Raw genomic sequence first — 15,465 nt, forward strand, 5'->3', positions numbered from 1 at the left:
TATATCAGCCCATACCTTCAGTCAATGTGGTATATTTTTTCAATTTATAAATTTATGCAAGCATTTAAATTTTTAGGCAATCAACTCCCAAAATTCACAAAGTACAGAAGGAAGGTTTCCTGGTCAGCCACCAGCAGCGTGTAGGAACCACTGCCAGCGACCTGGAGAGAGACTATCCAAAGTCCTCTGCTGCTGGGTGGGCAGGCCTGAACCAAAATGGGCAGGGTAGGCCATGCCCTCCTAAGCCCCACCCTGTGGCTACATTCCTAGCTCATGCACGAATGGCCACACACTAATGGAAAAATTAGCATTTGGCCTAGGCCAGCTTAACCTATGGACCAGGTAAGGCTCTTGCCCAGGGCGCCAGCTCTAAAGGACACCAAACATCCTGGGCCATGACATCATCATCCCATAAGTTAAGCTACAAGACTTGGCTTCAAATTCTCCTCTTCCTCTCTCCTCCGATGCTGCTGACCAGTACCGACAGGATACATCTTCATAAGCCAGCTGTGGCGAAGGGGGAAGGACAGTGGCGTACCTAGGGTATGTGGCACCCGGGGCCCATCATTTTTTGACACCCCCCCCCCCCCCCCCCCCCATGTAAAAATTTTTTTTTTTTTTTTTTTTTTTTTGCAATAACCATGAAATGGAATAAATGGTCAGAATAGAAACAGGCAGTGAAAATTTTCTTTTATTGAACCTCATATATGTAACCATTATTCCAAACATAACATAACATAAATTATGTCTAAATTGTCATGACATTAGAAGTACATATGGAGTAGTTGCAGGTGATGCTTGGGACAGTTCTGATTGTGTTAGTTCGGTTTTATGTGTTTTTTGAATAGAAGGGTTTTTATTTCTTTTTGAAGGTTTTGCAGTCTGTGGTTGATATCAATTGGTTGTAGAGTTGGGGGTCGAGTGTTGCAGCTCGAATGGCTAAGAGGTTGTCGAACAGTTTTTTTCTTTTGACGTTTTTGGTTGGAGGGTGTGTGAATGGTGCACAAGTTCTCCTATGTCTGTTTGAAGTGGATTGAATTATTTAGCTGAAGAAATTAGTTACCCCCCCATTCCACACACATTAATTCTCTTCCATTTTTGTTCCCATTATAAAAAACACTGATAAGTTCCCAGAAAAAAAATACATTAAAATAAGAAGTGAAAACAAAGGCCCCTACAGATGAGAACATAACATAAGAATAGCCTAACTGGGTCAGACCAATGGTCCATCATGCCCAGTAGCCCATTCTCATGGTAGCCAATCCAGGACACTAATACCTGGTCAAAACCCAAAGAGTAGCAACATTCCATGCTACCGATCCAGGGCAAGCAGACACTTCCCCCATGTCTTAATAACAGATTATGGACTTTTCCTCCAGGAATTTGTCCAAATCTTTCTTAAAACCAGCTACACTATCTGCTTTTACCATAACTTCTGGCCACTTCATTTTTAAGTTTAGATCTTTCCTTTCAAACAGAGACCTTGCTAGATGTCAAATACAGCACAAGGTAACTTCACATGGACTTAGCTGTGCAGGAAATGTGAATCTCCTCATACACCCACCATATAGTGCAAAAATGTGCGAAGGTCTGTTTTTTTCTTTCGATCACTACATAGCCTAATGCCACACAAGCAGCGCTGTTACAAACATATTCTGTAGGTCAATGCTAAGGATAACAAAGTTTCCTTCCTTGGACCAGAAGGAGATAAACCACTGGAAGAGATCCCAAAACAACACCCAAAGACCCACTCAGTGTGTGAATCAGTTGAGTGGAGTGGACTAACTGGGGGGTGGAAATGGGCCCGGAGTTTGCTCAGCAGAATTTCCCAGACCACCTCTTCCTCTCAACACATTGACACGCTGCCACCATCACCACTAGGAACACCTCACTGGGTAGGCCAGCTATGCTATAAACTTTATAAAAAACATTATTATATTTTCTTATAAAGCACATATTTTAACTGACCTCTCTGACATCCTCAGCCTTTCCATTCACAAAAATAGAAGGAAGTAAAGTTCCCATTTCCTGCTGTCTCATGTCCCCGGCCTATACAATATTTTTTTTCTGCAGACCCTTCAAAAGTCTGACCAAATCCTCGTTTCACTTGCATTATAAAGTACTGAGGATGCCATCTCTCCCCAATCCCAGGTCCTAAAGTCTAAGACAGTAGCGCAAACTAATGCTGCCAGATACAGGAAAAAAAATTTTTGATTCGATTCAGCCCTATTGAATTGGTTTTTCAATTCGATTTTCCTGCCCAGTTGGGTGATTTTTTTCAAAACTCCTGGTGGGTTTTATAGCTTTTTCACCCCCTTTGGCTTCTCCTAACCACACTGGCGCTGTGATGTAAATAAAATAAAGAAACAAAAAGGACTTTTCCTCTTTCTGTTAAATCCTAGCTCACGTTTGCAGTCCAACACCAGCTCTGGCAGGATACACATTTCAAATCTGACATGTTATAATCACAAAACAGAAAATAAAATTAATTTTTCTACCTTTTGTTGTCTGGTTATATTTCAAATCTTGTTGGTCCAAGGCTCTGGTTTTCTTCTGATAACTTGCTTGCCAGGGTCTCCTTCTTTCTGCATGCTAACCATCCATCTGCCAACTCTGTCCTCCCTTTCCATTTCCCTTCCCTTCCCAGGAAGTCTGGTATCTTTCCTTTTTTTCATCTCCCTCCACAGATCCACCTTTTCTTAAATACCCTTTCATCCGGCATCTCTCCCTCCTTCCCCACCATCCCAGAGTTCACCATCTCTCCCTTTCTTTTCCTAATTACCCTCCTATCTAGTATCTCTATCCCTCCTCCACACCATCCCTTGTGTCCAATTTCTCTCCCTTTCTGTTCCTTCCCTCCCTAAATCCCATGGTCCATCATCTCTCTCCCTCTCCTCTATTTTCAGACCCATTATTTCTTCCCCCCCCCAAAGTTTGGCATATGCATGTCTCTTTGAACACCCCCTTCCCTCCGTGTACTTCTAAATCATGGTCCCCCCCCCAAAGGCCTGTCCCCCCTTAAAGGTCTGCCTGTCCCACCTTGAAGGCCTGCACCCCCCTTGAAGGCCTGTCCCTTCCCTTGTAGGCCTGTCCCCCCCTTGAAGGCCTGCCTGCCTGTCCCCCCCCTTGAAGGTCTGCACCCCCCGAAGGCCTGTCCCCCACTTGAAGGCCTGCCTGCCTGCCTTTCCCCCCTTGAAGGCCTGTCCCCCCTTGAAGGCCTGCACCCCCTTGAAGGCCTGCACCACCCCCCTCGAAGGCCTGCACTCCCTTGAAGGTCTGCACCCCCCCCCCGAAGGCCTGTCCCCCACTTGAAGGCTTGTACCACCCCCTTGTAGCTTCTCCCCCCCTTGTAGGCCTGTCCCCCCCTTGAAGGCCTGCCTGCCTGCCTTTCCCCCCCTTGAAGGCCTGCCCCCCCTTGAAGGACTGCACCCCCCCCCCGAAGGCCTGCACTCCCTTGAAGATCTGCACCCCCCCGAAGGCCTGTCCCCCCCTTGAAGGCCTGTCCCACCCCCTTGTAGGCCTGTCCCCCCCTTGTAGGCCTGTCCCCCCTTTAAGGCCTGCACCCCCCTTGAAGGCCTGCACCCCCCCTTGAAGGCCTGTCCCCCCCCCTTGTAGGCCTGTCCCCCCCCTTGTAGGCCTGCCTGCCTTTCCCCCCTTGAAGGCCTGTTCCCCCCCCTTGAAGGCCTGCACCCCCTTGAAGGTCTGCACCCCCCCAAAGGCCTACACCCCCCCCCGAAGGCCTGCACCCCCCTGAAGGCCTGCCTGCCCCCCTTGAAGGCCTGCACCCCTTGAAGGTCTGCAACCCCCCCCGAAGGCCTGTCCCCCCTTGAAGGCCTGCCTGCCTGCCTGTCACCCCCTCCCCCTTGAAAGCCTGCTTGCCTGCTCGCCCGCCCCACCCTGAAGGCCTGATGCCCCGACCCACCCCGAAGGACCGCTCGCCCCCCTGGCCTCCCCGCACCACCTATGAAGCAGCCGCAGCAGGATCGCGAAGTCAGCATCCCTGCGCTGCTTCCTGCGCCACGGTCCCGCCCCTCCTCTGATGTCAGAGGAGGGGCGGGATCGCGGCGCAGGAAGCAGCGCAGGGATGCTGACGCTGACTTCGCGATCCTGCTGCGGGCTGCTTCACAGGTGGTGCAGGAAGGTCAGTGGGGCGAGCAGTCCTTCGGGGGTGGCGGGGGACTGAACGGCAAGGCCGGGAACACCCCCTTAGGGCTGGCACCCGGGGCGGCCCGCCCCCCCCGCCCCCCCTCCTAGGTACGCCACTGGGGAAGGATAACATCAGCATCAACATCAGAGGAAAGAGGAGGGACGTACAGCATGTTCCTCCTCCCTCTTGATGCTGCTGCTTGATACTGACAGCTAGCCTTTGAAGCTGCATCCTGTCAGGATCAGACAGTAGCGTCAGAAGAGGGAACTGGCTTGGGGGGCAGGGCATGGGAGTGCCAAATCAGAAGTGGGTCTGGGGTGCAGGGCACCAAAACAAAAGTGTAACTGGCCACCATAACATCTTGAGCCAGCCCTATGTGTGGTCATTAATATTGCAAATAGAAATTCAGCCATTTTATTCCTGTGTGAAAAATGGCCTTAGCATGGGGGGATGACCCACATAAGGACATGTTACAAGACCACTTTTTACTGCAGTTTGAACAAAAGCCCTTATGTATTTTTATGGGATTGTTCTGGGAGTGGTAGTGGTGGAAATCATTGTGATTTTTGGGTTTAAATGTCAAAATCTTTTTGAAGAATTACTTATGGGCCTGAAGTTTAACTAGGGGAGGTGCAAAGCTCAAGGCTTGCCTACAATCCTGGAAAGCCACAAACTGGTCTGGTTTTCAGGATATCTTTTTTTATTGCAATTTTTAAATGGAAAATACCATAAGAGACCAAGGAAAAGAAAGAAATTTGAACAGAAAATATTGCATGAGGCAAAAATTAGAACCAGAATATACTAAAATGCTTTCTCAAGTTCACATCAATGGGGGAGAAAGCAAAGAAAAAAGAAATACCTAAAAATAAATTATCAAGCAAGGAAAAATTATGTTCTTACCTGTTAATTTTCTTTCCTTTAGAAGCAGCAGATGAATCCAGAGACTAGTGGGATAGCTCACATCGACCAGCAGGTGGAGATAGAGAAACTGATTAACAGGTGGTCTTATAGACTGGCATTCCTCCTGTACATTCAGTAACGCTCCTTGCCCAAGCATCCAGAGATAGGAAAATGAGCATCCAAAAAACTTCTTTCCAGTAGCGAATCACAAATAGTAAATTACAGAACACAACTACCAACAATAACCCAACTGAAACGCGCCACACAGAACACTGACAAACCGTCCGCAGACAGGGTGGGGCTCTGGATTCATCTGCTGCTCCTAAAGCAGGGGTGTCCAATATCGGTCCTCGAGGGCCGCAGTCCAGGCGGGTTTTCAGGATTTCCCCAATGAATATGCATGAGATCTATTTGCATGCACTGTTTTCATTGGGGAAATCCTGAAAACCCAACTGGATTGCGGCCCTCGAGGACCGACATTGGACACCCCTGTCCTAAAGGAAAGAAAATTAACAGGTAAGAACATAATTTTTCCTTCCTTAGCAGAGCAGCAGATGAATCCAGAGACTAGTGGGATGTAGCAAAGCAAAACTCAAACTGGGTGGGAAGCTAACGCCGCCTCCGCAATAACTGAAGCGCCAAAACTAGCCTCTACACGGGCTGCCACATCCAACCGGTAATGTTTCGAAAAGGTGTTCCCAGAAGACCAAGTAGCCACACGACAAATCTCCTCCATGGAAAGACCTCCGGACTCCGCCCAAGACGCAGCCAACCCTCGAGTCGAATGAGCACGAAGCTGCTCCGGCAACCGCTTCCCCGCTATCAAGTACGCCGAAGCAATCGTTTCTTTGACCCAACGAGCAATGGAAGCCATTAGATGCAGCCATACCTTTGTTCCTGCCGGCGAACAACACAAATAGGTGGTCCGACCGACGAAAGTCATTAGTCACCTCCAAATAATGCAGAACAATCCTGCGCACATCCAGGAAATGCAAAGAAGAGAAGCGCTCCCCCCAATCCTCCCGCCGAAAAGCCGGGAGGAATAAACACTGGTTCACATGAAAGGAAGAAACCACCTTAGGCAGAAAGGACGGCACCGTCCGAACAGACACCCCAGCATCTGAAATGCGCAAAAAAGGATCCCTGCAAGACAGCGCCTGCAACTCCGACACCCATTTTCAACGTGACATCTTTCAGAGTAGCATTAGACAAAGGCTCAAAGGGCGCCGCCTGCAATCCCCCAAGGACAAGCTTAAGACTTCACGCGGGACAGGTTCGTTTTACAGGAGGCCGAATATGGTGAACCCCTTTGAGGAATTGCACCACGTCAGGTTGAGACGCTAGCGCAGAACGAGAGACCCGGCCCCTGTAACAAGCAATGGCCGCCACCTGAACCTTCAGGGAATTATAGGCCAACCCTTTGGCTACGCCCTCCTGCAGAAAGGAAAGAATAGCCGACAGACGCCTGGAAGGGCGAAAGACCCTGCGCCCTACACCAAGACTCAAAAACTCTCCATACTTTAGCATAGGAGGCAGAGGTAGAAATCTTTTTGGCTTGAAGAAGAGTGGAAATAACCTGTTCGGAATAGCCCCTACATCTCAGCCGCGACCATTCAAGAGCCAGGCCGTAAGACCAAAGTGGGACGGGTTTTCCATGGAGTCACAGGGGAACGTCAGCCGATCGCCCGCCGACAGCTGAATCTGGTCCACGTACCACGGCCGACGCGGCCAATCCGGAGCCACTAGGATCACCCTGCCTGGAAAGAGAGAGACGCGGTGCAACACCCGACCTATCATCGGCCAAGGAGGAAATACATAAAGAAGGCAACCCGGAGGCCACGGAAGAGCTAATGTGTCCACCCCCTCCGACTCCCGTTCCTTGCGTCTGCTGAAGAACCGAGGAAGCTTCGCATTGCGGGGCGAGGCCATGATATCCATCTCCGGAAGACTCCACAGTTGGACCAGCAGATCGAACGCCCAAACGGACAGCTCCCATTCACCTGGATCTAGAAGATTTCTGCTGAGGAAGTCCGCCTGAACGTTTTCGTGACCCGCAATGTGTGCCGCCGAGAGAAGAGGAACATGCACCTCCGCCCATCGAAACAGAACCATCGCCTCGTCGGCCAACTGAGGACTCCGGGTACCCCCCTGTCAATTGATATATGCCACCGCCGTGACACTGTCCGAAAAGACCCTGGTCGGACGGTCCTGAACCATGGACTGAAACGCCAGAAGCGCAAGCCTGATCGCCCTCAACTCCAGCATATTGATCGATCACTGCACCTCCTCCTGAGACCAAACTCCCTGTGCTGAGGCATGCAGGCACTGGGCTCCCCAGTCCAGAAGACTGGCATCCATCGTAACCACGACCCAATCCGGCGTCGCAAGCGGCATGCCCCGGAACAGATTGACCTCGCTGAGCCACCACTGCATGCTGAGGGACACCTGAGGACTCCACTGGAGAAGCCGATCGTAGTCCTGAGACACAGGGGACCACCGGGAAAGAAGAGACTTCTGCAATGGCATCATGTGGAACCGAGCCCATGGAACCACCCCCAGAGCCGCCACCATCGAGCCCAGAACCTGGGCGACCGGAGAAGCAGACGAATCTGAGACTGCAACTTCTCTCCCCGGTCCCGGGGTAGAAACACCTTCACCAGACAAGTGTCGAACCTCACTCCCAGATGTTCCAATGACTGGGACAGGGACAGAGAGCTCTTGGGAAAGTTGATGATCCACCCCAAAGACTGAAGGAGAGAGATCACTTTTCTGTGTAATCGACTAACTCTCCTGCCTGGAAGAGGCGCGGATTAACCAGTCGTCCAAGTAAGGGTGCACACGAATTCCCTCTTTGCGTAGAAATGTCGCCACAACCACCATCACCTTTGAAAAGGTGCGGGAAGCCGTGGCAAGACCAAAGGGCATCGCCCGAAATTGATAATGTTGGCCTAGGATCGCAAACCGAAGAAACCTCTGATGCGGAGGCCAGATCGGAATATGGAGGTATGTCTCTTTGAGATCGAGGGACGTGAAGAACTCCCCTGGTTGGACCACTGCAATAACTGAGCGAACTGTCTCCATACGGAAATGTCGAACCCTGAGAAATTTGTTGACCCTCTTGAGATCCAGCACTGGTCTGACTGACCCCCCTTTTTTGGGCACAATGAAGTAAATGGAATACCTGCCGAGACCTACCTCTTCCGGGGGAACCAGCACCAACGTCCCCAGATTCAGAAGCACCTGAAGAGTTAGGCGTACCGAGTCTCTCTTGGCCGCCCCAATGCACGGGGATACCAAGACAGAATCGGCGACGGGAGAGGAAAACTCTAACTTGTAACCGTCTCGAATAATGTCCAAAACCCACTGATCCGACATTATCTTGGCCCACTCTGCCAGAAAGGCAGACAGCCGCCCCCCAAGGGAATGGCGGAGGGAGCCGAGATCTCGTAATTGTGGATTGCGATTTGCTGGAGCACGGGCTGGCTGAACTGTTGGGGGTTTCGCTGCACGAAAGGAATTATTTTGTGGAAACCTAGGTCTCGAAGGAACCGTAAGCGGGCTGAAAGGACGGCTTACCTGGCCTATATCTCTTAACATCCCGGAAGCGCTGTCTGGCAGCTGAGGATTTCAAAGGGGGGTCCGGTAACTGCTGTGTTTTGGTATCACCAAAATCCTTCACCAACCTATCTAAATCTTCCCCAAACAACAAACAACCTTTAAAAGGGAGTTTCACGAGCCGAAGCTTGGATGCTGCATCCGCCGCCCAATTACGGAGCCACAAAGATCTGCGAGAAACTACAGAAAGATACATTTGCTTGGCAGAAGCACGAATAATATCATACAAGGCATCCGCCAAATACGCCAGACCAGACTCCAGATCAGCCAGTTCTGAGGGGACAGAACCCCTGGACTCCATCATGTTATCTGCCATCAGTTGAGACCATTGCAGACATGCACACGCGGCATACGAACTGCAAACCGTGGCTTGTAAGGTGACCGCTGCCACTTCAAAGGACATCTTTAGCGAAGATTCAATCTTCCTATCCTGGACATCCTTCAGCGCAACACCCCCCCTCCACCGGCAAGGTAGTCTTTTTGGTGACTGCGGCCACCAACACGTCAACCCTGGGCAACTTAAATTTCTCGAGTTCATTCGGAACAATAGGATACAACTGCCGCATGGCTTTTGACACCTGCAGACTGGCCTCCGGCGTGTCCCATTGCGTCGCGATAAGCTCCTGCATGGCTTCATGAACCAGAAAGGATCTAGGCGGCTTTCGCGTCCCTGCCATAAGGGGTTTGTGGACCCAGAAACCTTAGGATCCTCCTGTTAGATGTTCAATCCTTGCAAAGCCTTAGAAATTAAAGAGGAAAGTTCTTCCCTGTGAAAAAGCCGGAGCGCAGAAGGATCATCCACGTCCCTACCCTGTGGCTCCTCTGCATCCAATTCCAGCACTTCACCTTCCTCCAACGACTCAGGAAGAGTCAGAGATAAGGGGGAGACTGGGGCAGGGTCCCCCTTGTCCGCGGCCGCAAGTCTGCGTCGCTTCGTCGCCTGAGACTGCACCGGAGGGGAAACAGTATGAAAAGTAGCAGCACCAGTAGTAGTAGTAGTAGTAGTAGTAGTAGAAGGAGCAGGCAGTAAAGGAAAGTTCAAATGCACCGGCTGAGCAGGCTGAGAGCTCTGCAAGACAAAGGCACGGTGCATCAGCATGACAAACTCCGGCGAAAACGAGCCCAGCCCAAATCTCGCTGGCCTGGCCTGTCCCGCGCAGTGGAGTGAAACCGCGGCTTCCCCCAGCGCTCCAGATGCACTTATAGCCGCAGAACTCTCTTCAGACGTAGGCGCGCTCTGAAGCATGGCCGACTCCACCGCTAGGGAAGAGGAGCTCGATCGCGCCTCCCCAGCGCGGGAAAATGCCAAATCACTCGTCAGCAGGAATGAATCTTTGGCTGGCGCGTCTGCACAACCGGCAGAGCACAGCCCCGATGGTGTTCTGCGCTTCCCACAGCGCGAACACTGTTTCACAGCCTCTGCCGCCATCTTTTTTTTTTTTTAACGGAGAAAGCCCGCCAAAACCGCCGACGCAGTCCTCCAAATAACAACCACCTGGTACCGACCAAACCGCACCAGACACACTCAAACCGGCAAGTATTACTCACCCAAACACTATCCTTCAGCACAACAGCAAGAAAAGTTATGGCTGGCAGTTGTAACAGGAAGCTGACCAAAAGGCACAGCACAGCACAGGAAGGCTCAATACAATTTTTTTTTTTACACTGGAAAGAAGAAAATGTAGAGCCCAAGTAAACCCCTCAATCTACAGGAGGGGAGGGTGGAGAAGGGACCTGGGGGGGCCCAAGTGTAGCTCCCAAAGCCGGCACCGTTCAGCCAGGCACCCCTGTCTCTCTGAAGAGAACTAGTCTCAACAGAAGAATACAAAATTCACATAAAGTCACCCGGCACAGCCAGAATCCAGGAGCTAGATGTATAGCTACGAACCCCTGCTGGGAGATAGAGCATACTGAATGTACAGGAGGAATGCCAGTCTATAAGACCACCTGTTAATCAGTTTCTCTATCTCCACTTGCTGGTCGATGTGAGCTATCCCACTAGTCTCTGGATTCATCTGCTGCTATGCTAAGGAAATCATCATTGCAAAGCTATCAATAAACACTTTGCACATATATACAGGCTAGAGTCCCAAAAGAAACATCAGTGTGGATTTGTATAGGGTCATTGAAGAAACAGCTGTGTCCTTGATACCCAACTACATACTTAGAGGGGAACCTTAGCATAAGGTTGCCATATTTGCTAAGTCAAAAAAGAGGACACCTGCCCCTGCCCCACCCCATCCCACCCATTGTCCCACCCATAGTGTCTTTCCCCATCCTTGCCTCCTGCAAGTCTTTCCCCTAAACCACCCCACCACTGCCTTTTCAGCCCCCCACCCGGGCCACCCTGGAGTTGAGTGTGGCTTTTGTAAGTCTCCATTGTCCCTAGTACCTTCTCCGGTGCTGCATTTTAAAAACTTCAGGCAGCCAGCAGAATTAATGATGTGATCCTTCTGCCATTGGCCTGCCCTTGAATCCTTTACTCTGCAGCACTTCATGTTCCCGCGTAGGCTGGATACTGCAGAGTGAAGGCTTCCGGGACAGGCCAATGGCAGAAGAATCACATCACTAATGCTGCTGGTTTTCTGAAGTTTTTAAATTGCAGCACCGGAGAAGGTCCTAGGGATAAGGGAGACTCACAAAAGCCATACTCAACTCCAGGGTGGCTCGGGTGGGGGGCTGAAAAGGTGGAGAAGAGCAGCTCTGGTTGCTGGAACCTCAACTAACATAGTATGTGCCTACATATTATCTTCAGTCCTTCTCTAGAGGTCTTTTGGCACTTCCTAATATACCTTTTATGAGAAAAGAGGCAAGGAGAAAGAGGGAATTTAGGATTAGGGTTGTGCTGGAGTGGAATAAGTTGCTTGATAAATTTAGGAAGGAGAAGTCAAGCTTGTGGTTTAGGAAAGCAGAGAAAGCGCTGCGGTTTCCTTAATGTTTTATTAATTGGAATTGGGTTGGTTTTTTTTTTTTAAATTAGTGTACATCATCTTGATTGCCATTTTGCAATGCCAATAGGAGGATATATAACTTTTTATAAATGAAATAATAATCTGTTTGATAGGGGACTTTATTCCCTTGATCTCTGTGAATTAGCCCCTCAACTACTCTCTTTTATTTTTTCAGGAACTGCCAAAATACAAGGAGCGTTTGGAAGTGACTTTCAACTCAGGTAGGCAGCAATGTTTGAGAGGGGGAGAACTCAAACATATGTTTCCAAATCTCCTGAGTGTTTCACTTCACGCTGTAAAGACTTTAAGGGCTAGATTCACAAAGCAAACTGATCGGTTTGCGACCCCTTTGTGACTAAAATTTCCCTCAGGCCCCATTCACTAACCTCTCCTGCGATCCGCTTTGAATCTGTACATGCAAATGAGGTAAAACGCATGTAAAGTAGGCAGGGATGCGATTCACATACGACTGGGCTGGCCGATCAACTGAAGAAGTGACTGCTGGGGACCAGTCGAAAACGTCTTTCTGGCTCTCTGCCCTGCTCGCCACCCTCTCCTGCCTGCTCGCCCTGAATCGCCGCATTGCCGCCCTGGTTTTCTCCTGCCCTTCTACTTTGAATTTCTCCTGCCCTTCTCCGAAACTCCTGCCTGCCTGCTCGCTGCATCGCCACCCCAGTTTTCTCTTGCCCTTCCTCCCCAAATCTCTCCTGCCCTTCCCCGAAACTCCTGCCTGCTCACTGCATCTCCGCCCTGGTTTTCTCCTGCCCTTCTTCCTCGAATCTCTCTTGCCCTTCCCCACCCTGCAAGGCCGTGGTTTTAACCCACGGGTTTAAAAGCGGGTTAAAACCACGGGCTCGCAGGGATAAAAACTAATAATAAAAGTTAAAGTTTAAAAAAAAAAAAGATTGCGGCTCAGACAAGTATACACAGACCATCTACAGAGGGTCTGCGCGTGCATTGGGATTGCAGAAAAGCAATCTGTGCCGGCAGATGAGGGCGTTCCTCCAATCGCCCTCATCTGCATATTTTAGTTTGCTAAATTCGTTGGACCTGCTCGGATTGGGCCCGGGTGAATCTGGCCGTAAGATATATCTCTCTCTCCTGTTTACTGATATTACAAATAGCACAGCTTCGTTTTTCTCATTAGGAAGATTAGCAAGTGCAAGTGTGTTAGAATCTAATGACTGTGTGTGTGTGTGTGTGTGTATAGTTCAAAATTTGGTATAAACACCGGGGGATCCTTTTTTTAAAGTGTGTTTGATTTTGCAGTTACCATGCCTTAATACAAGAAATTAACATGCAGTAAGTGCAGATATAATGTGGCACCTATTAGGAGGTGTGGCCAGCATTTCTTTTGCATGTCCCTTATTAAAATATCCATTAGCACATAGCACCCTGCTTGCAGTTAGCACAGAAGTACCTAGCATCTCCTCTTTAGGAAATGCTGCCTGGACTTGCACTTAATGCAAAATTGGCAGTTACGGGGAAATTCTATAAATGGCACCTAAAAATTAGGCACTGAGTATTGTGGCACTAAGCCTGATTCTATAAAAGTTAGGCACACTTTATAGAATCACACTTATTGACCCCCTAGAGTGGGCTTAGGTGTCAGTAGGCATCCTAACCTTAGGCGCACCCTATTTATGCCAGACTTTTCTTCGCCTATATGAGGGAATTCACGGAAGAGAGTGTTTATGAGCAACTTGAAAAACTGAAGGTGGACAAAGCGATGGGATCGATCCCAGGATACTGAGGGAGCTCAGAGAGGTTCTGGCGGGTTCTATTAAAGACTTATTCAACAAATCTCTGGAGACGGGAGTTATTCCCAGGGATTGGAGGAGAGCAGATGTGGTCCCTATTCACAAAAGTGGTCACAGGGATGAAGCGGGAAACTACAGGTCGGTGAGCCTCACTTCAGTTTTTGGAAAAATAATGTAAGTGTAGCTGAAAGAAAGGATAGTGTATTTCCTTGAATCTAATGAGTTACAGGATCTGAGGCAACATGGCTTTACAAAAGGTAAATTGTGCCAAACGAACCTGATTGAATTTTTTGATTGGGTGACCGGAAAGATGGATTGAGAACATATGCTAGATGTAATTTACTTAGATTTCAGCAAAGCCTTTGATACGGTTCCTCATAGGAGGCTGTTGAACAAACTTGAAGGGCTGAAGTTAGGACCCAAAGTGGTGAACTGGATAAGAAACTGGCTGTCGGACAGACGCCAGAGGGTGATGGTTAATGGAAGTCGCTCTGAAGAAGGAAAGGTGAGTAGTGGAGTCCCTCAGGGTTCGGTGCTAGGGCCAATCCTGTTCAATATGTTTGTGAGTGACATTGCTGAAGGGTTAGAAGGAAAAGTGTGCCTTTTTGCAGATGATATCAAGATTTGTAACAGAGTAGACATCGAAGAAGGAGTGGAAAATATGAAAAAGGATCTGCAAAAGTTAGAGGAATGGTCTAATGCCTGGCAACTAAAATTCAATGCAAAGAAATGCAGAGTAACGCATTTGGGGATTAAGAATCGGGAGGAACTGTATATGCTGGGAAGTGAGAAGCTGATATGCACAGACGGGGAGAGGGACCTTGGGGTGATAGTGTCTGAAGATCTAAAGGCGAAAAAACAGTTTGACAAGGCGGTGGCTGCTGCCAGAAGGATGCTGGGCCTGTATAAAGAGAGGCGTAGCCAGTAGAAGGAAGAAGGTGTTGATGCCCCTGTACAGGTCATTGGTGAGACCCCACTTGGAGTATTGTGTTCAGTTTTGGAAACCGTATCTGGCGAAGGACGTAAGAAGTCTTGAAGCGGTCCAGAGGAGGACGATGAAAATGATAGGAAGCTTGCGCCAGAAGATGTATGAGGAGAGACTGGAAGCCCTGAATATGTATACCCTAGACTGAGGAAAGGAGGGACAGGGGAGATATGAGTCAGACGTTCAAATACTTGAAGTTTATTAACATAGAACAAAATATTTTCCAGAGAAAGGAAAATGGTAAAACCAGAGGACATAATTTGAGGTTTTGGGGTGGTAGATTCAAGCGCAATGTTAGGAAATTCTACTTTACGGAGAGGGTGGTGGATGCCTGGAATGCGCTCCCAAGAGAGGTGGTGGAGAGGAAAATGGTGACTGAGTTCAAAGAAGCATGGGATGAACACAGAGCATCTAGAATCAGAAAATAATATTAAATATTGAACTAAGGCCAGTACTGGGCAGACTTGCACGGTCTGTGTCTGTATATGGCCATTTGGGGGAGGATGGGCTGGAGAGGGCTTCAATGGCTGGGAGGGTATAGATGGGCTGGAGTAGGTTTTGACGGAGATTTCAGCAGTTGGAATCCAAGCACAGTACCGGGTAGAGCTTTGGATTCTTGCCCAGAAATAGCTAAGAAGAAAAAAATTTAAATTGAATCAGGTTGGGCAGACTGGATGGACCATTCGGGTCTTTATCTGCCGTCATCTACTATGTTACTATGTTTCTATCTAAGTCCAAAACAGGCACCTACATGAAAAACACCTCCATGATCCATCCCTTAACTATGCCTACTTTCTGATAAGTGAACTAGGCGCCTAGCTCAAAATGGTAGGCACCTACCAAGTTAGGCGCCTACCATCCAGTCAAGTGCAATTAATATCAATTATGAGTTAATTGCCAATTATTGGCACCGATTAAGCATGTTAAGTGCACAGTAACTATTTTTTTTTTGTTTATGCGGGGGAGGGTGTATCCAAGAGTGAAAAATGGGCTTGAATGTACCAATCGGCTAGCTTGCTGACATCACTGTCATGGTAACTGGTTAACATGTCTATACCTTGGGAGCCCTTAGCGCCTTCTAAATAAGAGGCAGTGTGTGCACCTGGG

At 49.1% G+C, this 15,465-nt stretch overlaps 1 protein-coding gene and 1 long non-coding RNA gene across 2 annotated transcripts in view; one reads left to right on the plus strand and one right to left on the minus strand.

The window, feature by feature from the left end:
- Positions 1-15,465, plus strand: part of GDPD3 (glycerophosphodiester phosphodiesterase domain containing 3) — a 112,103-nt gene that overhangs the window by 50,617 nt on the left and 46,021 nt on the right. Inside the window, exon 4 of the mRNA XM_033944922.1 lies at positions 11,789-11,834. Coding sequence (XP_033800813.1) covers positions 11,789-11,834 — 46 coding nt within the window. The remainder of the gene's footprint in view (positions 1-11,788; positions 11,835-15,465) is intronic.
- LOC117360694 overlaps positions 1-15,465 on the minus strand; it is a 135,120-nt gene that overhangs the window by 44,577 nt on the left and 75,078 nt on the right. The window lies entirely within an intron of this gene.

Source organism: Geotrypetes seraphini, chromosome 5 (assembly GCF_902459505.1).
Source record: "Geotrypetes seraphini chromosome 5, aGeoSer1.1, whole genome shotgun sequence".
Classification (NCBI taxonomy): domain Eukaryota; kingdom Metazoa; phylum Chordata; class Amphibia; order Gymnophiona; family Dermophiidae; genus Geotrypetes; species Geotrypetes seraphini.